General features: G+C 49.5%; 1 protein-coding gene across 6 annotated transcripts; it reads right to left on the bottom strand.

Annotated features, from left to right (window-relative positions):
* Positions 1–4,843: 4,843 nt before the first annotated feature.
* PPCDC (phosphopantothenoylcysteine decarboxylase) lies at positions 4,844–20,194 on the bottom strand. 6 transcript variants are annotated; one of them, XM_069025965.1, is made up of 8 exons: positions 19,956–20,194; positions 19,274–19,371; positions 17,947–18,111; positions 13,054–13,149; positions 10,059–10,187; positions 8,133–8,301; positions 5,894–6,046; positions 5,379–5,463 (listed from the first exon to the last, which is right to left on the bottom strand). In XM_069025965.1, exons 3-7 carry the CDS (start codon positions 18,097–18,099, stop codon positions 5,931–5,933), a joined length of 663 nt encoding a protein of 220 aa, XP_068882066.1. In that variant the 5' UTR covers positions 18,100–18,111; positions 19,274–19,371; positions 19,956–20,194; the 3' UTR covers positions 5,379–5,463; positions 5,894–5,930. The 6 variants fall into 6 exon arrangements, with proteins under 6 accessions (XP_068882068.1, XP_068882066.1, XP_068882069.1 ...); XM_069025968.1 differs by lacking the exon at positions 19,274–19,371 and having other exon boundaries at positions 5,894–5,988; XM_069025964.1 differs by lacking the exon at positions 19,274–19,371.
* Between the last annotated feature and the right edge of the window lie 827 nt (positions 20,195–21,021).

The following is a 21,021-nucleotide window of genomic DNA, read 5'->3' on the forward strand; positions in this document are numbered from 1 at the left end:
CTCATTCCCACTGGTGAAAGAAATCTCGGCCCAGTGTTGGCCTCCCAAGCCATGTGCCCAGCAGGCACATGGTGCTGCCCAGCAGAGCAAGGGGATGAAGGGACAATGCTTCCCTCACCTGCCACTCATACAGGAATTCGCTTTGGGATGGCTGGGATGGCTCTGGCATGGCTCCCACACACCACACCAGTTCCTGATCCTCAGGGAAGCAGAGCAGTGGTCTGGAGGGAGGCTGGAGCCCCGGGAGCACAGTCAGCCCTGGGCAAACACAAGAGCTCGGGCCATAAATTATCCCCAGTTAGAAGTTTGGCTGACCTATGTCCGTGGAGTTTATCTGGAGCCATCCCATGGCCTCAGAGCTGTAGTGTACTTGGGGGACAAGAGCCCCTGAAGCAGAGATGGGAGGCTTTCAGCTATTTTTTCAGGCACACGTTCTCATCTTGTCCCTTTTTACGCCTAATCCCCTCTTCCAGGGCTTTTGGCAGCCGCAGGCTGGGCTCTCTACCAGCCACATTCCTTCAGGTTGACGTGGCTTTTCTTTCCTCCCTCATCCTTATCACACTGGAGTTCATGAATCATCTTTCTCCAAAGCTATAAACCACCCAAACACCCCGTGTAAATCAAGGGAGACTGAGCAGATCCAGGCCCAGGGGCTCAGGCTGCTCCAGGGGCACAGATCTCCTGGGGAAAGGCTCTTCCAGCCATCCAAGGAGCCATGTAGGAATAAATGCCTTTTCTAGAGCTTTTATCACTGTGCTTGGCCCTCCCCCAGCTCGTTTTGGCGGTGGGAAGCTGGCGCTGCCTGTCCTGGCACGCTCACCCAGCACTGGAAGAAGGGTGTGGGGGGATACTCCTGTGGGACCAGGGGCATGAAGGGTCCCTGGGGTGCTCACCCCTCCACAGGTGGCAGTGGCCAGCGATGACTTGCCAAGGGTTGAATGCCAGGGGACTGGGGATTGGGAGCACACCAGGCACTCCCCGATTTCAGACTGAGGGGCTCTTTGCGATCACAGAGGGAGCCTGATTTTAAGCCTGATTTTAGGAGTCTCCATGCAAAGCCCATTTCCCCTTAGGATCCCAGGAGCCTGTGGTCAAGAGCATATTCATTTTATCTTTACTGTGATGACTGAAGTGACCTTTACTCCTCATCTCCCTGGACAGCACAAAGGCTTTTTGGTCATTCCATCCCCTTTAACCCGTTTTCCCTAGAGAGTCAGAAAAGTGAGGTCCAACACCAAAGCCAGCACTCCCAGAGAAAAATCCCCATCTCCATCTAAAGGACAAATGAGAGCCCATGAATAAAATCCCAGACTGGGTGAGCCCCAGCAGGGAACTGCCCCATTTGATTATTTCATTCCCCCTGTGCATCTCTGAGCATCCCAGCTCCAGGGAATTCAAGCTTCATTAAGCTCAATTACTCCTGGAAACAATTTTTCAAGCACCCACGGAGGCAGGTGGCCAGGGGAAGAACACAGCACCTTCAAGTTTTAATTGGAAGGCTGTCCCATCGAAGCCAAGCTATCGGTGTTGCTGGTGCCAAGGAGTCTGTGCCGAGCCCTGCTGGGTCTTTTGGCTCCGGCTTTATCACCAGTCAGGGTGATGCAGCTGCTTCCCAAGGTGTCCCAAGTCAGGAGGGCTGGTGAGGCAAAAAAATGAAGCACATGGAAAGCAAAAGACGAGGGCAGAGATTGGAACCACCACTATCCCTTTGGATCATCTCCCTTTTCCACTGCCACTGCAATCTTACAGGAGGAAAATATATGTCTCAAGGTGCTGTTTTGAATCCTGCCAGAGCAAGGAAAGGAAGAAAGCTACAAATGCCTCCAGTTCTCACTTGCCACCACCGATCTGTCACCCCATGGCAACCCCCGGCCTCCCCCAGCGCCCGGCTCAGCTGTGGTCGGGGAACAAACCCACTTCCTGCCACCTCACATGCTCTGGGGATCCGGAGTGGGCGGCATCCCCGCTCCCGGGGGGGGCTGGTGCCAAATCCGGAGCCCTGGGGTGCAAAGCCACTGCACCAGGTGCATGACGGAGGCACCGCTGCTGAAAGTCTAAATATGGGGAGGTTTTGTCACTTTTTTAAGATGTTTTTTCCTGCTGCAGGCTCCCAAGATGGAGGAGTGGGATGGGACAGGCAAGCGAGATGATGCAATTCCCATCCCAAGTTGTAGTTCGGGAGCCAACTCCTGGTCAAAGCCAGACCAAAGCAGCACCACGGCATCTCCATCCTCCTCCTCCCCCGAATCCAAGCAGCAAAGGGATCCCATCAAGTCTGGGATGGGGGGGAAGCAGCCAGAGACAGGGATGCTGAGGCACATCCAAGCCCAGGAAAGGAGCTGGGCTGCTGCCTTCGCTGAGCTTTTGTCCTGGCTCTTTATCACTCCCAAGCCATGCTGGGAGAAACAGTTTTAAGCAGGTTGAATGAAGTTGCAACGCAGCAGGATTCATGGGGGTGCTGCCTCGGTCATCCGAGAGTTTCATGGGAAAGTGGAACAAAAAATCAGCGTGTGGCTTAAAAAGAAGAGCTGAAGGAAAAGAAAAAGTTCATGGGAAGTGTCTCGGGCCTCCCCCGTGAACCTGAGTCACACACAGAGCTGTGAGGGATGGAGGTGGAAGCCTGAATGCCATGAGGAATCCATCCTTCAACACCTCTTGGTGATCTCACTGGCTAAGGGGGCCTGGCAGTGCCTATTCCCCAAGCTGGCACAGAGCCCTGGTTTGCACTCAGGTCCTTCATCACCACCCCAAGCCTCGTCCTAGAGGTCACCTCCTAAAGCAGACAGGGCTTCCCCCAGCTCCTATTCCTGCTCCTTTTGCACAAGGAGCAGCTCCTGCCCGCGGGCTGCTGCACCTCCCCGGCCAGGGGTGGGGACCTGTACCTCTGCCAGGCTGGAAGCTGCTCCTGCCTCCCAGAAGGAACGTAACTGTTTCTTTTATTTGCCCTGAAGGAAAGGTGGTTGGGGCACGGGTTTATCCCAGCCTGGAATGGTATCGCAACCTGCTTCCAATTAAAAAAATCACAGCAATTATGCACAGGATCACTCGTCAACATTTCTGGAGCAGCTTAAGGCAGCAAACCAGGCTTGGAAGAGAAGAAGGCTCTTATCGGGGACGTGTTTTGTTCTGGGATGAGGAACCTCTGTTGGATTTTCTGTGCTGCCAAGTCAGGGAGCAGGAGGAGGGATAAACAACTCCCACCACAGGAGATAGCCACGACAGAGCCCCAAGGACGAGTCAGTTGTAACAGCCACAACACACATTTCCCTTTGAGCAGGAGAAACGGAGCAAAACTCATGAAAGCCAGGAAACATCTCTGCTACTGTCAGTTGGCTTAAGGTACAGTTTTCTGAGAGGCTGAGAGCCGAGAACACGAGGAAACGATGCAGGTCACTCCGTAAATCCTGGCAAAATGCAGAAGTCACAGCCACAACACCACTACAGCCCTCGCTGTGAGCCACAAGCTCTGCTCACACCAAGATCCTTCGTAGCAGCTTTTACTCCCTGGATCTCTGTCAGTGGAAGAGCCAAAACAGGGAAAGTTCAGAGGTTTTATTTGTGTGGGACGGCTAAGTCAAGCAAACGTAACCTCGTGACCTCTTCCCTCGTGCACAGCAGGCTGGAGGTTTCCCCCACAGGCAGGATGCACATGCTGTACCCAAGGCCTTAGATTTGTTTGGGTTTAGTCAAAAATGAACTCTGTGGGTCACAGCAGTGCTCTGCTAGAGCAGCATGTTCCACAGCTCCCATTCCCCTCAGGAGCAAGATCGTGTTCCCAAGGAAAGGTTGGACTGGGGGAAGCTCTGTCTGGTCTGGCCCACAAGGGCACAGGATGTCCCAATTTATTCATGCCAGGGAGTTAATTGCCAAGATGAAAAGGTCATAAAAGGTGAATGTTATAAATGAAATTGGTAATTCGTGCTTGTGTACATAAATGTATATATTAATTGTACAAATAAAAATGCCTAAGCCCAAACCCCAGGCCGGGGAGGGAGAAAATTTCGCAAGCCTTGGCAGCAGCAGAGAAGACAATAGGGCCAGGAATTAATCAGCATATGAAAAAATCTATCTCAGGTGAAGGTAGACCTTATCTGGAGCCATTAACACCACACCTGGGCAATGATCTGGAGGATGATGAAACTGATTAACATCTTGGAGTCCTTAAAGGAGTATCCCATTCCTAGAACTAAGAATAACTGTTCCAAGAATTGGAGATGGACCATTCATCATCCAAGATAGACAATTCATTAGACCCAGGAAATGCTTTGTGCAGTCCAACTTCGGGACAAGAAAACATCATGAATATGCTAAATTGTGAGAAGAACAGAATTAATTCAGACTCTGCCCAAGAACTGTATAAGAAGGAACCAGCAGAAGCGACACTGGTGAACCTGGGGATCTGATGTGATAGAGGTCAGACCTGTGTTCACCCAGCTCCAATCCCAGGCTCGGTGCTGACCTTTTTCCGATCGTGGCTTTCTGTGTGACCGATCTTTCGGCCACGGAATAAAATCTATTTCTTTATTAAATTTAATTTGGCTGAAACTCTTTACTTCAATGAAGTTTGACTTCATTCCCTTAGGAAACAGCCACCTTTGGCTTTCCATGAGGGCCTGGCCTGCTCGTTTCCTGACTGGGGCACCCAGATGGGCAGGAGGCACTTTGGAATGAGGCTGATAACCTGCATCCCTCTCCAGACAACAGCTACAAAAGGGCGAAAGGACTGGAGAGCTCTGTTCAGTCAATTTTTCTCTGTATCTGATAAAAAACCATAAGCAGACACAACAACTTAGCAAAGATATTGGGTGGGAACACATCCCAAAGCAGTTACAAGAGCAGCTCATCAGGGGCAGGATAAAATCTCTCTTTTATTAAGTTCCCAGAGGGAAAATGCTTTTTGGACAGTGACTCCTGCTGGGAATGGGCAGCCAGAACAGATGTGGACCATATCTGGAAAGCAGGAATGGTCCACAAGACACTTGCTGGAAAGAGCTGGAATTACCCTGCACCAGAATTTGCAGGGCCTTTTCCTCTCTAGAACCAGGAGCTCCAACACCTTCTGCAGCCTCCCCAGAACAGAGCACGTGTGAAGCACTGGGGGCTGAGCAGCCTCAGGAACGGTTACTCCCTCTCTGCAAGATACCTCAGAGTTTTCCACACTAAAGCAGCACATTCTTGGCTCTGGTTTTTGAAAGTCTGTGGTGAGGTACCACATTTCAGGTTGGCACCAGCTGGAAGACAACCGTTGGCTCCTTCTGTTGAAGAGCAGCTAAAGGTATGCATGCCATGGGTACCAGGGCAGCTGAGCCCAGCTTCCTGCTGGGTTTATCTCCAAACCATCAGGAAGGCACAAAAACAGCATTTACATGCCAAAACATCAGCTCTGCCTTGGCACATCCCGTTCTTCAAGGATCCCTTTAACTCTTTCCACGATGGTCCACACTTCTGCCATGGCTCCTCGGCCTGCAGGGCAAGAGCAAAACCACATTGTGAAATCCAGGTTGGGGGCAACCAAAAAAAAGTGTGTGGAGCATAATTCCCTATCTCACCTCCTTTCTCCAGGGTAAACACTGTGTGTTTTCAGCCTCTTTCTGAAATGCTCTTTGCCTATACAAAAGCCTTGCCAAATCCATACCATTCCCGTGACTCTGCTTTAGAGAAATGACCTCCATTAGAGAAAGCTGTCCTGGATTCCCACCAGCCTGAATCTCGGGAGCAACTCTTGGAGAAGGCTGAGTGCTGGACAGAACAAAATGGAAAGGCTTTTCCTTTTGGCCTGGTTATTTGCCAGATGAACATCTAATCTGTGCTGTGCTGCTGCTTCCCTTTGAAATAGTTTTTAACTCAAGTTCAGAATTTCAAAGCCAGAGATGATTAAATCACTTTGTCTAACCTTCTGTGCTGAAGTCAGCACTGGGAACTGAGGCCATTCATTCTTCTAATTTGCTTGGAGCTGAGGAAAGACGCTTCTCCCACAGGTATTTGTCTCTTTTGGAAGATTGAAAAAGAGTCTCTCTTGATATTTTGTCCTGCTGGCTAATTGATCCTATAATTTAAAATACATGCCTTATTGCTCAGCAGAAATTAGTTCTGGGAGGTGCTGTTTTCCTCTTTTTCAGACCTGTAAATCCCTGGAGGTCTGGAGCATCCTGTGGACAAGCTGCAGGCAGGTTTGGACCTTTCTGCTCTCCTAATCTCAGGGAGAAGAGCTGCACTTGACAAGAGACATTGCCTGACTGCCTCTGCACAGTTTGGCAGAGCTACACCCTTCCAGAACACTTCCATGGCCTGCCTTCTTCCTCCACCACCCACTTCTCCAACACCTCTGGCAATTGACAGCTGGATTTTTTGGTTTAGCAAAGCAAACTCTTACAGCACAGCTCATGCCTACAGGTGGAAATCTTCAGTGTGCCAGGCTCTAGAAATCCAGCCAAGGATGATGAAGATAATGGCAGTATGGAAAGTATCCAATCAAGAAATTATATTTGTTATCCTAACTCTCTTTTAGCTGGACTTTCTGTCTAAACCCACTCATTTGCTAAGGGAGAAAAATTAATCAGGTAAAACTTGGGGGCAGTGAGGACCTGGTGCATTTCAGGTGAGACCCAACCACACGGGGTGAGGAAGAGAAACCTCCTAGAGCAAAACAAACCACAATGTCAACAGACAGAACTGGTGCAAACTGAATCTCTCCTGCACCAGATGTGTGAGCTTTGCTACGTGCTGCTTGTGTGGAAACCAGGGAAACCCCTGCGTGGATGGAAACCAAAATGAGCGTGGAAGAGGCTGTGGGGTAAAAGGCCTGAGAAAAGGGGAAGGGGTGAAAAGAAGTCAGTTGTAGAGACTAGTTTGGGTCTTCAGAGAGATGGAATCCATCAGTGCCCTGCCATAATCTCCCTACAAGCTGCCAGGAAAGTCCTGGTGTTTGCCATCAGGAAGATCTTCTTGTGAGCTGACTCACAAGCACAAGTGGAGTCCAGTCAGATGTGGCTACTCCTGCCATCCCTCCATCCTTCTCCTCCAAGCTCCTTCAAGAGTTTGCTCTCACAGATGAGACGGCTGAGCTGGATATGAAGAAATTTGATGTCATCATGTCTAAAATCCCAGTGGAGGGTTAATCATCCAGGATATTTCAACTGATGTCTGAGTTACTCGACTATGCTTACCTAATTGTAAATATTTCTTAGTTTTCCATTCTGAAAGTACAAATCTCTAGAGGCATTGCACCTACCTAAGGATTCCAAAACGAAGCCAGGCCTAGAATTTAACCACGAGGGACATTTTAACATCCTGTCTTTGTTACAGACTGTTTATTGGACTGACAAGGTAGTGAACATTGGAATTGGGGTTGTTACACAGAAGTAGGAGCATAGAACTGTGCAGGTAGTAGCTGCTGTGGCTGGAACTGGAGGACATTTTACAGAGATTTGCCCAATAAAATTTTAATAAAAAAGCAAATCCATTTATCCAAACGGTTTGTATCAAAACCCTTCCCAAAAGTCAAAATACCTCCATTTAAAGCAGCTACTAAAACTTCAATGAGACCATTATTTCTTAGCACTGCAAGCCAAATGTATTGAATCTGAACTTCCTCCACACCCCTCTTTCACTTCGCAGAACTCTGGTGTCAAAACCCCACATCAAAACTTGTTTGGGAAACTAAAAAGTAACCCAGGCAACAACAACAACAAATGTACAATGTGTGTTCAGCTACACCCTCAGCCACATCTGCAAAGGGCTTTTCTCACTGTCTGCTCTCAGGGACAAGATTTAATCCCAGTGATGGATCTGAGGAACTGAGGCACAATGAAAACAGCCCCCAGTCCCAGCAGAGGGCAAAGTCAGGACACCCAAATCCCAGGCTGGTAATGCTCACCACAGAACCTTCCTTCTCTTTGATCTCCTCTCTTCGTGAATGAGCATTTCTGTTCAGTATCAGGCTCATCTGAAAGCTCTTAAGGCTACTTAAAAACTAATGAAGAGGGATAACACAGGGCAAAGCTTCAGCTTGTTTGTACAAACTGTGACAGTTTGACATCTCCATGGCCACACAGCAAAAGGCAGCACATCCCTCCAGCACGAGGGCAGCACTGGGGCAGGGAAAGGGGCAGGAGCCACAGGAAAGGACTGACCTTCATCTCCACACACGAGTTTCTTCACCACACAGGGGATCTCCGTGTAGCCAAAGCCCTTCAGCTGCTCCACCTGCCGAGCTGTGATGGGATGCTCCCACATGGCCGTGTTCATGGCCGGGCAGAAGAGCAGGGGTTTGCTCAGGTCCCACGCACGGATGACACAAGTCTGCGGGAGAAGCCAAGAGAGGGCCTGGATTCCCTCATTCCTTCCCATCCCTCTGCTGCACAGAAGCGCCTTTCCAGCCTGCTGTCATTTTGTCAGCGCAGCTGGGCTAACCCATGGGCTGAGACTAACTTGTAACACATTCCAGCCAAGCTCATCTCTGACAGGCAGGAAAGACAAGGGAGGCTACACAGAGGATAAATCCCACCCTGCTCCAGCCAGCAGCCCAGGCTGGAGCAAACCAAGCTGGAACAGGATGTGTACAGACTGTGTGGGAGACAGAGAAGCTGAGAGGTGGCCACAGATCTTATCAGCTACAAAGAAACCCCCGAGGCAACACTGCAGATAAGCCAGCTGCAAAGCTAAACACTGACAGCTGGCAGTGAGTCCTTCTGACATGATATGCCAACTGGATCCATAATTCCCCACAAGGGAAGCAGTGCTGCTTCCAGGATACAAGCAGAGGAGAACACGAGCACATCTGGGCTGCTGCAGGAGATGCTGGCACGTTACAAACCATCTGGCAGCTCCTGTGTGCTATAGGGAATCAAATCTGACTCCTCAGCGCTGCCAGATAACCCAGGATCACCTCATCCCCTTGGAAAGATAAATGCTGGTTGTTCCTAGTGACACGTCCATCAGATTCCCAAGGCCAAGCAGCATTTCAGTCCAACAAAGCAGCTTCCAAGGGAGCAGCTCAGATCACGGAGTCCTTACAGGAACCCTGCCCACCCTTTTTTATACCCTGTGACTTGAACCCTTCCCAGCACAAGGAAGTCTGATGGAATCTGTTCTTAACTGCCAACCAGCACCTCCAGTACTCACTTTCCTTTCCTGGAGCTGTCTCTTCCCTTCACAAGGCTCTCAAAGACTGGCAGGAGTGTGTGAAGCCACACATCCCTGACATCCTTCCTGAGCTCTTCCCTCTGCTAAACCAGCACGCCCACAAGGGACCCAGAAGGACAAGACATTGCTTGTCCTTCCCTCTTTCTGTAGCTCTTTCTGGTTACTCTCAGATCCCCAGTGATCTGTTCTGGGTGGATTTTGTTCATTTATATATGCTTCTTACGCAAAAGGCTGTAGGTCATGCAGACCTGCAGCTTCCTGAGATCTTTTGTGTGGTTAATGCCTGGCCACAAAACATTCAGCCCCACTGAAGGTCCCCAGCACCCAACAAAGAAGCACACTCCCTTTTAATACACTTTCTGATTAGCCTGAAGAGCCTCAAGAGCACTTTAAATATCAAAAAACAAGCCAAATCCTCTGTAGCTGAGACTGGGAGGTAAGTGGGAATGAGGATGTTTGAAAGTCTGTGCTATGTTAGGTGAGGGAGGTGGTGAAGTAGTGGGAAGTAAACAGTTTTATCTGATTTCACAGGTGTCTTTCCAGATTGCATTGAAAAAACATAGAGGAACTCAAAAGTGAGTGAGTGTTTGTTTGTGTGTATGAGTGACAGAGAGAGGATGGAGGCAGAAAGAAATACCACCCTCCAGAAAAAGCAGGGAAGACACAAAGCAGGGACTGGGAAATAAGACAAGAGACTGACAGAGCTGAGGAGTGGGAAGGGATGTAGGTCAGGGAAGGAAAGAGAAAGGAGCAGGGGAGCCATGCTGGGGAAGAGAGAGACAAGCAGATGGAGGGGGAGCAGAACATGCAAATGTCACTGTTCGTGATGCTGCAGAAGCACCAAGATCCCAGGAAGGCAAGGTCAGGCAGTCCTGCGGGGGGGGAGCAGTGGCAGGCAGAGCCCAGTTACTCACCAGCAGGTTGTCACAGATGCCATTGGCGACCTTTGCCAGCGTGTTGGCGTCCAGAGGTGCCACCACCATGAGGTCAGCCCAGCGCCGGAGCTCGATGTGCAGGACGGGGTCCGAGCGGCCCTTCCACAGCTGCGGGGGAGACAAGATGGGGAGCACCAAACCCTCACACACCTCATCAACTCCACCTCAGAAAACACAGCTCCTGTGCTTATGGAGCACAGTTAAGGGATGGCAGTGTATCAGCAGATGGTGGGATCCTTTTCCCACAATTCACACTTCTGACTACCACAGGTTTCAACTCACGGCAAAGAGCTGTCCCCATCCACGGCATCCCTTAGCTTTGGAATTATTCCTAAGAGCTCCATCCCACAGCCAGCTGAAGCCAGGCAGGCCCAAAACAGGGGTACGTTTCCTGGGGAACCCAGGTGATTTATAAGCTTCACATTGAAGTGAAGCTGCCCACTGGCTTCTCACGAGGTACAGACCCCTAACTGAACAAGTCACTTTTAATCACCATGCACAACCCTACTCACACATACAGCAGCAAAGGAAACCCTCCTAAGTACTGCAGGGAACAGTGTCCTGTTGGCTTTCTCCGAGATGGACGAGGTTTATCCAATTTGGCACTTCCCTGCTCTCTTGGAATCACAGAACAGTTTGGGTTGGGAGGGACCTTAAAGGTCACCTTGTTCCACCCCCTGCCATGGGCAGGGGCATTTTCCACTGTCCCGGGGTGCTCCAAGCCCAGTCCAACCTGGACTGAACACTTCCAGTGATGGGGCAGCCACAGCTTCTCCTTGACATACTCCTGAGTGAATATTTCCGTTTTCACTAAAGCCCTGAATTGCTCAAGAGAACCCTGGTCTTAGAGCGTACTGGGAAAGAGTCCTGAGAAGCAGCAAAGAGCACCAGGTGCTAATTCCCCAGAGGACACCCAACCACAGGCCAGCACAGGGTGCGTCAGGGCCACAAAGTGCTCCTTCTCTGAGTCACGGGAAGCCACAACAAAAAGGCAGCATCCGAAAAGCTGGGGCTTCCTGAACACCTTTCCCACCTCCTCCACTCACTTCTATTCTTTCTGGTAGTTTTATTGTCAGAGTGAAGTATCTCTCAAAGAGATGCTGAGCAGGTGTCATGATCCACTAATACAAGCGAGGGTCGTGATGGTTCATTTATTGACCTCAGAGTGCAAAAGGACACAAGGGATTTCAGTCTTAATCAGAACCGTGCACCTTTATTAAGTGCCCACAACACGGTAATGCGACAGAGGAGAGGGAGAGAGAAAGTAAAAGGGTAGAGAGGTAGAAAGGGGAGCAATAGCTACCAATGGATGAGACAAAGTCCTCGTGGTCTCCTGCCAATAGATCTGCCGTCTTTCCATGGGGAGCTCTCCTCTTGGTTAATTTAGAAAGTCCCTTTTTAGAAGTGAGGGGCAACTGGCCAAGAGGTTGGGAAATCTACAGCCGTTGTTATGGGGTCCGTTGCTTTGGGAAACAGGTACAGGACAGGTGTACAGGACAGACGTACAGGACAGGTCGTTCCTTTCCACATCAGCGCAGTCCTTCCCGCCTGGGCAGCAAGAACGGCGCAGTCCATTGTGACCTGCACTAATTTCCTCAGGAATGCGTACCAGCTCCCAGCGGGCACACCCGCAGGCAACACTTGGCAGACACCCCAGCTCAGCCAGGCCAGGACTGCTGTGCTCAGCCTCTGTCCTTGGTGATGATCGTGAGGCAGATGAGGGATCTTTGGACCATCTCTTACAGCAGGCTGTCACAGTGAGCCCAGAGGAGGGCATCAAGATCATCAGAGGGATGGAGCACCTCCCCTATGAGGAAAGGCTGAGAGAACTGGCATTGTTCAGCCTGGAGAAGAGAAGGCTTTGGGATGAACTGTGTCCTTCCAGTGCCTGAAGGAGCCAGCATGATGGAGGGAGGCTATTTACAAGGGCCTGGACAAGACAAGGACAAGAGGAAATGGCTTCCAGCTCACAAAGGGCAGGGTTAGATGGGATATGGGAAGAAATTGTTCCCTTGTGAGGCTGGGGAGGCCCTGGCACAGGCTGCCCAGAGAAGCTGTGGCTACCCCATTCCTGGAAGTGTCCAAGGCCAAGTTGGAACAGCCTGGAACAGTGGAAGGTGTCCCCACTCATGGCAGGGGGGTGGAACTGGATGAGCTTTAAGGTCCCTTCTGACCCAAACCATTCTGTGATTATTTCCCACCACAAGGGCTCCGTGCCTGCTCTCCAGTGTGCCAGCAGATCTCAAAGCCTGACCTGCACCTCTTCTATCACCCCACTGAGGGCTCCTCAGAAATAACCCCCCGAGGCTGCAGCATCCTGGGATCCAGCAGACATCCACCAATCCCTGAGACTGGCCAGAAAGTTTCCTGGCCGTTACCACTGGCATGTTTCTGTCCACTTAAAAGCAATGCTCACATATGAGGGCATTGGCAGGAGTAGGGGTAAGGAAAGATCACCTTGTGCTCGGATCAGTACAGCAAAGCAGGGATGAAATGTATGGAAAAACAAATCTTGATCCTTATACAATGAACCTCTTCATACTCAAGGACTCTCAAAGTGTGTCAGTAAAACTGCAGTCAGGAGAAAAAGCCATTTCACAGGGTGCAAAGATGTTCATAGCCCTGACAGCTGAGCTAAGGAGAATGAAGCTGCTGCCTGTGTGACAAGAATGACTCATGACAAGCACCAAACATGCTCACCATGGCTCTGCAGTGGCTGTCTTGACATTTCCTGACACTCCTCTCAGAGCAGCTGAGCCCAGGGTGGAGACAGTCCACTGCTACCCTCCCCGCCTGCTGCAGGACAAAATCCTGCAATGCATCAGGGCAGCCTCCCTCTTCCTCATTTACAGCACGTTCCAAACATACACTACTAGACCAAGGAGTGAGTCTTGGCCCAGGTTTAAAAAGGAACTAAGTGTAGTTTCTTGCAAGAAAACTTAGAGGGATTCTCCTATTGGCAAGAACAACTCACCTGCCACTCCTCTTCATCACCATAGAGGGTCACAGGAATCTCCTGGGCATTGTAGAAATGTTTTGCTCTCTCAGTAGTGACCACCTTCACCTCAAGCTAAGCAGAAAGAAAAAGACCACTGGTTAGACTTGAGGACAATTTATAAAGTTTTGTGGCTTCTCAGAAAGCCTCCCCCTATTCACAGCTGAAAGGCCAGGCCACCACAGACATCCACAGGAGCCACAAGCTCATTTCACGTCAACCTAAAGCAGGCAGGTCCTCACCGGAACCTCTGTGTAGGTATGTTCATAGCACAGGGTTTCTGTGCAGCAAAGCAGTGGCTTCCACAAAGAGAGACTGGGTGAACACATGAGGGTTCTCTCTGAAACCTCAGATAAACCTGCAAAGCAACTGGAACCTTCATTTATTGGTGCCTACTGGGGAAAGCCTATCCCATCCCTCAGATGTTTGTCTGACACACACTTACAAAAGGTGCTAAGGTGAACCTCCCACTTCCTCCTGCAGAAATCTTCACAAGTGGAAAAGGGGGCTTTTCCCCATTTTCTACATGTCCTGCAGCTCTGATAAGTATTGCCAACAGCTCCTGCCACAGGCAGTGAACCAGAGGTGTCCTGCACGTACCAGGATCAGCCAGTGCCCAAGCGGCTCTGCATGCCCTGACTGCCCGTGCAGGACATGGAACGGCATTTCCAGCCGCAATTCCTCCCAAGGATGTTCCTTAAACCAGTCAACAGGCAGGCCAACACATGGATGGAGCACTCTGAAGACTGGTAATGAGGAAGGTGAACCTCAGGCTGCTGCTTACAGTGAAAAATATCCCTTTTCCATGGTATTGGCCACTGCCTGCTCCTTGCAGCAGCTCACAGAACCCACTGCAGGGTTCTCTTGATCCAACAGTGAGATGGAGAGAAACCAGCCCCACCAGCAGCTCCTTCCTGCTGGAAAACTGTGCCTTGAGGTAGAAAACTGATGAGGCACTCGGTGTGTGCACTCCTTGATACAATCAACTGCTGGAAACCTCCAAGCTCCAAGAAGTTCTCTGCACAGCAGCAGTGATGTGACAGAGCACGTTAACCCAGCTGCCAACACCATTTATTCCACTGGGAATGGGACAGTGTTGGCTCCTTGCATCCTATGTGACTCGAATAACAGCTGAGAGCAGTGGAAAATCCCAGCCTTTGCATATTGCAGCCGTTGGTAATTTTCCCCATTTTCTGAAGGAAAAGTGATAGGATAACACGGCTGCACATAACATAGTTTTGGTACTGGTTTTGCTTTTTTGCCTCTTCTAAACGTCTGTTCTTCTCAAAGCACCCCTGACTTGGAATCACAGGTGTTTGCAGTGTTTTTGAGTGTGAAGATCACACTCACAGGCATTAACTAACTGTACTATTTCCATGCTAACCTCACCCCACAGGAAGCTGCTCGAGCCAAGCAGCGACACCCACAAAGGCGCTATCGCTGCTCCGCGGGCCTTGGGCGAGGTGTTAACCTCAGTCTGCAAAAGAATTTATTTATCTGGGGGGTTTAAAGGGCACTGTGCAGTTTGAAGGAGGATGTCTGCTCTCTGAAATGGTACCATTAAAAAAATATTTATTTCTTCCAAGCATAAGCCCAGGACTAGGGAAGAGCTCTGGCTATCAAGCACCGCGTCCAACCATTCCAGGCCAGAACATTCCAGAGGGATGTTCAAAGAGTCTGAATGCTGGTGGCTGACATCCCACCACCCCCTAGGAAATGAGTAAAATATTCTCTCTAGTGAAGGCTTTCTGCTGGGGTGGACTCCTGGTTCCCTCATTCTCAGCAAGTCCATCAAGTCCCTCCAGCTATGCTGGAAAGAGGTCAGTGTTCTCAAGATCACTTTAGCCTACATAGTTTATTCTTTCTATTTACCTGGCACACCCTCTGTTTGCCTGTGGATATCTTAAACAGCAAAGGCAGTCTGGCCACACTCAAACTCCCTCACTGGAGACAGTTTAGATTAGTTAGAGGTCTTTGTGGCTTAAGCCAAATCTCCAAAACAAACTTTACCACAAAACTGCTCTCCTGTGTTCAGGCAACACTGCTGGTCCCTGATAGAGGCTTCTCCTGGCACAGCCCTTTCTGCTCAGGGTAAGGAGGTGCACGGGGTTATTTTTTAACGGCTTTCTCAGTTTTGATAGCAAAATCTTTCCAGACAGCCTAAGCACAAGAGCATGAGCAGCTCCTCTGTTAAATGGCACCTACAGGCTCAGGCAGAGGCTGCCTGGCAGGTGCACAGTGAAGTGACAGGCTGTGATTTAAACCTGAAGTACAGGTGACATCCTGGACGTTCAAGAGCAAAACTATTTACCCACAGAAAAGTTTGTTCTTGCCTCCATCATAGGATCACAGACTGGTTTGGATTGGAAAGGAAACTAAAGGTGTTCCAGTCCCACCCCCTGCCATGGGCAGGGACACCTTCCACTGTCCCAGGTTGCTCCAAGCTCAGTGTCCAGCCTGGCCTTGGACAGTGCCAGGGATCCAGGGGCAGCCACAGCTGCTCTGGGCACCCTGTGCCAGGGCCTGCCCACCCTCCCAGGGAACAATTCCATCCCAATATCCCATCCAGCCCTGCCCTCTGGCAGTGGGAAGCCATTCCCCCCCTGTCCTGTCACTCCAGGCCCTTGTCCCAAGTTCCTCTCCAGCTCTCTTTTAGCCCCTTAAGGAGCAGGAAGAGGCTCTAAGGTCTCCCCAAAGCCTATTACCAGCCAATATCCTCCCAATACAATTTTTGTCATTGTGTTCCTGCCCAGCCACTGAAAAACTCTGGGAATCAGGTGTGTGAGATGATGAGACACTGCTGTCTCCCCCCACACCAGGTGCAAGGGCAATAACCTGCTGCCATCTGAATTTCCCATCTGTGAAGATGAGTCAAGCAAAAGGCAGTGAGCTGTAGTCACATCCACTGGCACTCTCGAAGAGCTGTTAAAGGTTAATGAGCAGCAAAATCACTCTGCCAAGTCTTTCACCGCAGACCATTTCAGGCAAAACATCAATTTAAACTAACCACTCTGGTTGCAAGCCTGTGACCACATCTCCTCTGGTATCAAACCCTTGCCTCTGCTCCTTGCCCTGCCTCCTTTGTGAAGTTCTGCTCCAGCAGTAAAGAAATTGATGCAACAGCCTTGTGCAGGACTCAACAAACTCCATGGGAAAGTTACACTGACTCAGCAGCCCTTGAAATCACAGCAGAAATGAGTAAATAACTTTGATTAATAAATTGTTATAAACTCCTGGATGCCTCACTTGTCACTGTTGGGGCAGTCACAACACACACAGACAGTGCCTCTTTCAAGGGCCAAAAAGCTGTTTATTAAACAAAGCAGCCTCTTTCATACAGCTTTTTATGTTATCATTGGTGTTACAGATTCACTGGCTGCTAAACTACTACAATAGACTCCTTGGCTATTACTAACTACAACGTGCTACCATTGGCTACCTATAGCATAAGAATTCAAGCACTCAGAAAAATAACAGGTGCAGATATGTTGCTGTTTTCTCCTTCTACTGTTTAACTTTCTTGCTTCTGTTGAAACTACATTCTCATGGGTAAAAACTAATTGCTTTTCTTCTCACGGGCTTTTCTCACAGTCCTTCTCTAGCCAAAGTAACAGGCCTGAGCCATGATTTTACAAAGGCAACAAGGCCTTCATTTTATAAGGTTTTACTTAAATGCCACATCACTTTTGCTTTTTCTGCCCTCAAACCAGCAGCCACACAGTCTGCATGGATGTCACAGACCTCTGGGCCTGCACAGAGTGTTTGAGTCCAGCTGTCTGCAGCTTTTAATTATGAAACAAACACTCAGAGGGAAGCAAAGGTTTTGACCCACATTCCTACCATGGGTCATCTGCATTCTGCCTGTCACCTGCACAGAAGGGCATTCCAAGCTCCAGGAGCAAAGGAAAATGGGCAACAGCCAAGCTAATCTGAGAGGGAGAGGCTTAGAAGATCCCTATCTCCGGCTCTGGGCTGGTCACCCCAGTCCTTGGTGTCATTTTTCTTTGTCCTTCTTACTTCAGGCTGGGACCTTTGACCTCACTAATCACATCAGGTCAAGTCATAAATTAACTGAGGCCTCACATTGCCACACACGCCTCACCTCCAGTACCCTTTCCAGCTTGGATATCAACATCGACCACATAGATCAGCACCTCCTCTGCCTCTACTCAGTGTATCCACAAGGTAAAGCCTCCCAAGTCATCCCACAGGATATTCAAGAAGCAATATAATCAATAAATCTGCAGATTTAAGTGCACCCTCTTGCCCCGTCACTCTTTTATTTCACAGCTCAAAAATATTTCCTCCATGTCTAAAAACCTACAAGTTTGCTATGTTTAACTTTATTCTACAGCAGGAAAGAGCACATTTCCCTCCCTGATCAGTCACCAGTGGCCTCTGCTGGGCACCTCTGTTACTCCAGACAACAAATAGTAAAAAAATACTACACAGACACATCTAGCAGCTTGTGTTTTCTATTTCTGGTTCTCCAAGGTCCGTTTTTCCTTTCTGGATCACACGGCTGCGTTTACATTTGGGAAATCCACATCCCACCCATAGACAACTGCAACACCCTGGAGATTTCAACTTTCAGAAGTATCACCTCTGTCTGCAACCACATCTGCTAACTTGACTGACAAGGACGAACTCCAAAAAAAAACCACCCAAAGCAAAGACCTTTTCAAGTATGAAATGAGAGAATAAAATAAAGAATTTAGAAAGAAAATAAAAGAATTTTTAAAAACAGGTGGAATCCTCCTCACGGAAATTTTCAAACTAAAAGGCCCCAAGGAGGAACTTGTCATTTCAGCAGAAGCCACATGATCTCTCCTCAAAACCAGGGTAACTCCAACTTTACAAAGCTTCACTCACCCCAGGGATTTTCAGCAACTCTGCGATGAGCAAGGGCAGCTTCAGGGCAGCCACGCTTCCAGTCACTCCCACCAGGACACAGAATTTTTTCTGTGGCACGGATGAGCTGCTTCCTGCAGGAATCCCCGGTTCTGGCAGGGAGATGGGCTCCATGCTCCAATCAAACTGTGCAGGCACAGGAGAACAAAGACACTGGACTAAGGCTACCTCCAAGCGCAGCAGGGCTCCAACCCCAACATATTCCCAAGGGCACGGATCTGAGCCTGGACTCCGCAGGACCCAGAAGCACCCAGAACACTCATCCCACAAAGATTTCGAGCACCAGCAGAACTTTAAGGTCATCTTCATGTTTAATTACATTTTTCTCTTGGGATACTGGCAAACAGACTCCTAAAACTTGAGCAGAGAGGCCAAAAAGTGCCCTGGTAAAGTTTGTGCCCTCAAAATTAAGACTCTCACATTTTGAGCATGGTCCAGAATTTAGGACAGATAAATAAGCAAATCTGGGATAAAATTTTACACCAAGTTCTGTAAAGACAAACAGCCCCCTGCTGAGTTGATTTCCCTTTGCACTCTCTGGTGATTAATGCAGACAGATGTCTTAATAATTAAAAATGTTCCTTACTGTGTTCCCAAATATTTACAGCAGCACTAGAATTTAATCCCTAGCAGTTCTAATTCAAGTCTCCTGGTTCCACACTGATAAAAATCAGAAATCAATGTTTTGGTGAGGAAATCATTGGAATTTACATGAATATTTCAAATATCATCAATTAGTGATTAATTAGCAAAGAGTAAAGTCAGTTCTTGAAAAATCGTTGCATTCAGTAAAGTTTGTTCCATTTTAGTGATGTCCTTGCTATTCAAACTAAGTTGCTTGGAATCACTTTGGGTGGAAAGAAGATGGACATGTTCAGGTTGCCCTGATTTTGGGGATCAGCTCGGAGGTTGGAGTGAGGGGGCCAGATAACCCAGAGAGAGGAATTTCACAGGATCACAGACTGGTTTGGGCTGGAAGGGAACTAAAGCCCATCCAGTTCCCCCCCCCTGCCAAGGGCAGGGACACCTCCCACTATCCCAGGGTGCTCCAAGTCCCAATGTCCAGCCTGGAACACTTCCAGGGATCCAGGGGCAGCCACAGCTGCTCTGGGCACTCTGTGCCAGGGCCTCCCCACCCTCCCAGGGAAGGATTTCTTCCCAACATCCCATCTAACCCTCGAGTCACTCCAGGGATGATCCAGCAGCAGGTTAACTGGGATCCTTCGTGGTTGTGCAGCAATTCCACGGAATTCTGCCCCCCTGACCCAGCACAGACACCCCTTCTAACCCTTCACAACACCAGCACGGTCTTCTTCCACGCTGTGCTCGGAAGGAACGTGTTTAACTCCAACCCCAAAGGTTTCTCAGTGTGTTTAAAAAATAACGCTGCCAGGATAAAAGCCCAATTTCAGCTTTGCTGATTAGCAAGGGTAATTAAGAGGTGAGGAAATGCAGCAGCACATTGGCTGAGAGATTTTAATGCTAACACCATGCTTTGCATGTTTATCTATATCTAATTAAAATCAGAAAGTGATTATTTATAAATAATTAAAATTACTATCTACTTCAAGCATCCTTAGGATGTTTCCAAAACGCCCCTTAGCGATTCCTAAACGACAATTAATTCCGCCAAAGCATCCACAAATTAAAGCCTGGGTGTTAAAATGTGAAGTTTTAAGTAGGAAACTTTCAAAATGCTTACAAATGATAAAATATTGACAAAAAGGATAAAAATGGTAGAATTATAAAGCAATTATTAAAACGGTAAAATAATGTTAAATACGTAAGATAACGATAAAAACGGTAAAATAGTAAAAATTTTAAAATGCTGCAAATTAAAAAATGGCAAAAAGCAGCAAAACGGTGGTAAAAATGATAAAATAATGGCAAAGGATTATAATAAAAGCTGTATATGTAACAATGTATGGAATATAACGATTAATAAGTGCTGGGCCGCGCTTTCCTCTTACCCAAACACAGCTGTGGGGAAGCAGCCACTAGAAAACAAGCAATTGACAGGCCCTTAAGGGTTAATTGAATCGACTTTTAATGCGGTAGCGATGCTGAAAACGGCTCCAAAAGGCCGCACAACAGCACCGAGAAACCCCGGGAGCTCCCAGAACGTAGCAAACAGCGCTCCAATACGGGCCGAGGCAGGGCCGTGAGGGCCGCGACCTCCGGGCGGCAGCGGGGCCGCGGCCGGCGGGCGGACCGGAAACCGCGGGGTGTGCCGGGAGCTGCTCCCGCCCGCGGCGCTGATTGGTGAGTTCTGCTCCCGCCCGCGGCGCTGATTGGTGAGTGCCGCTCGCGCCCGCGGCGCTGATTGGCCAGTGCCGCTCGCGCCCGCGGCGCTGATTGGTGCGGGCAGCGCGCGCGGCCGCGCTGCGGGCGGGAGGAAGGGATGTCATGGCGGCCCCTCACGGCCCGGCCCCGGGTTATGGCGGCTGCGCTGCCACCCGCGAGGGCTCTGTGCCCCTCTGTGCTCACGCGAGGGATCTCGCCAAGGGCAGGCGCGCGGCTTCAGGCTGCTCAGGAAGTAGTCTAAACGGGGATTCTGGCTCATGGCAAGGTTTAGGAACGTAACAAAGGGCAACAAAACTCGGCGTAGAAGGCGTGTGAGGCACAGGGTCGAGGAGAGGGTCTGAGGTCCCTTCAAGTGACAGGGTGATATGTGAGCCCAGGAAATTGTTACAGACCAGGAGTGACACCTTTCCTATGGGATTCAGGGCAGCCACACAGAGCTGGCAGGGGAAAGTGGGTTAAAGGACTGAGTATTTATTGTCTGAGGCACAGACAGGACACAGGGAATGGCTTCCCATGCCAGAGGGCAGGGCTGGATGGGATATTGGGAAGGAATTGTTCCCTGTGAGGCTGGGGAGGCCCTAGCACAGAGTGCCCAGAGCAGCTGTGGCTGCCCCTGGATCCCTGGAAGTGCCCAAGGCCAGGCTGGACGGGGCTTGGAGCAACCTGGGATAGCAGCAGGTGTCCCTGCTGGATGAGCTGTAAGGTCCCTTCCAACCCAAATGATTCCGTGAT

The sequence above is a fragment of the Aphelocoma coerulescens genome, chromosome 10, assembly GCF_041296385.1.
Source record: "Aphelocoma coerulescens isolate FSJ_1873_10779 chromosome 10, UR_Acoe_1.0, whole genome shotgun sequence".
In the NCBI taxonomy this organism is placed as follows: Eukaryota; Metazoa; Chordata; class Aves; order Passeriformes; family Corvidae; genus Aphelocoma; species Aphelocoma coerulescens.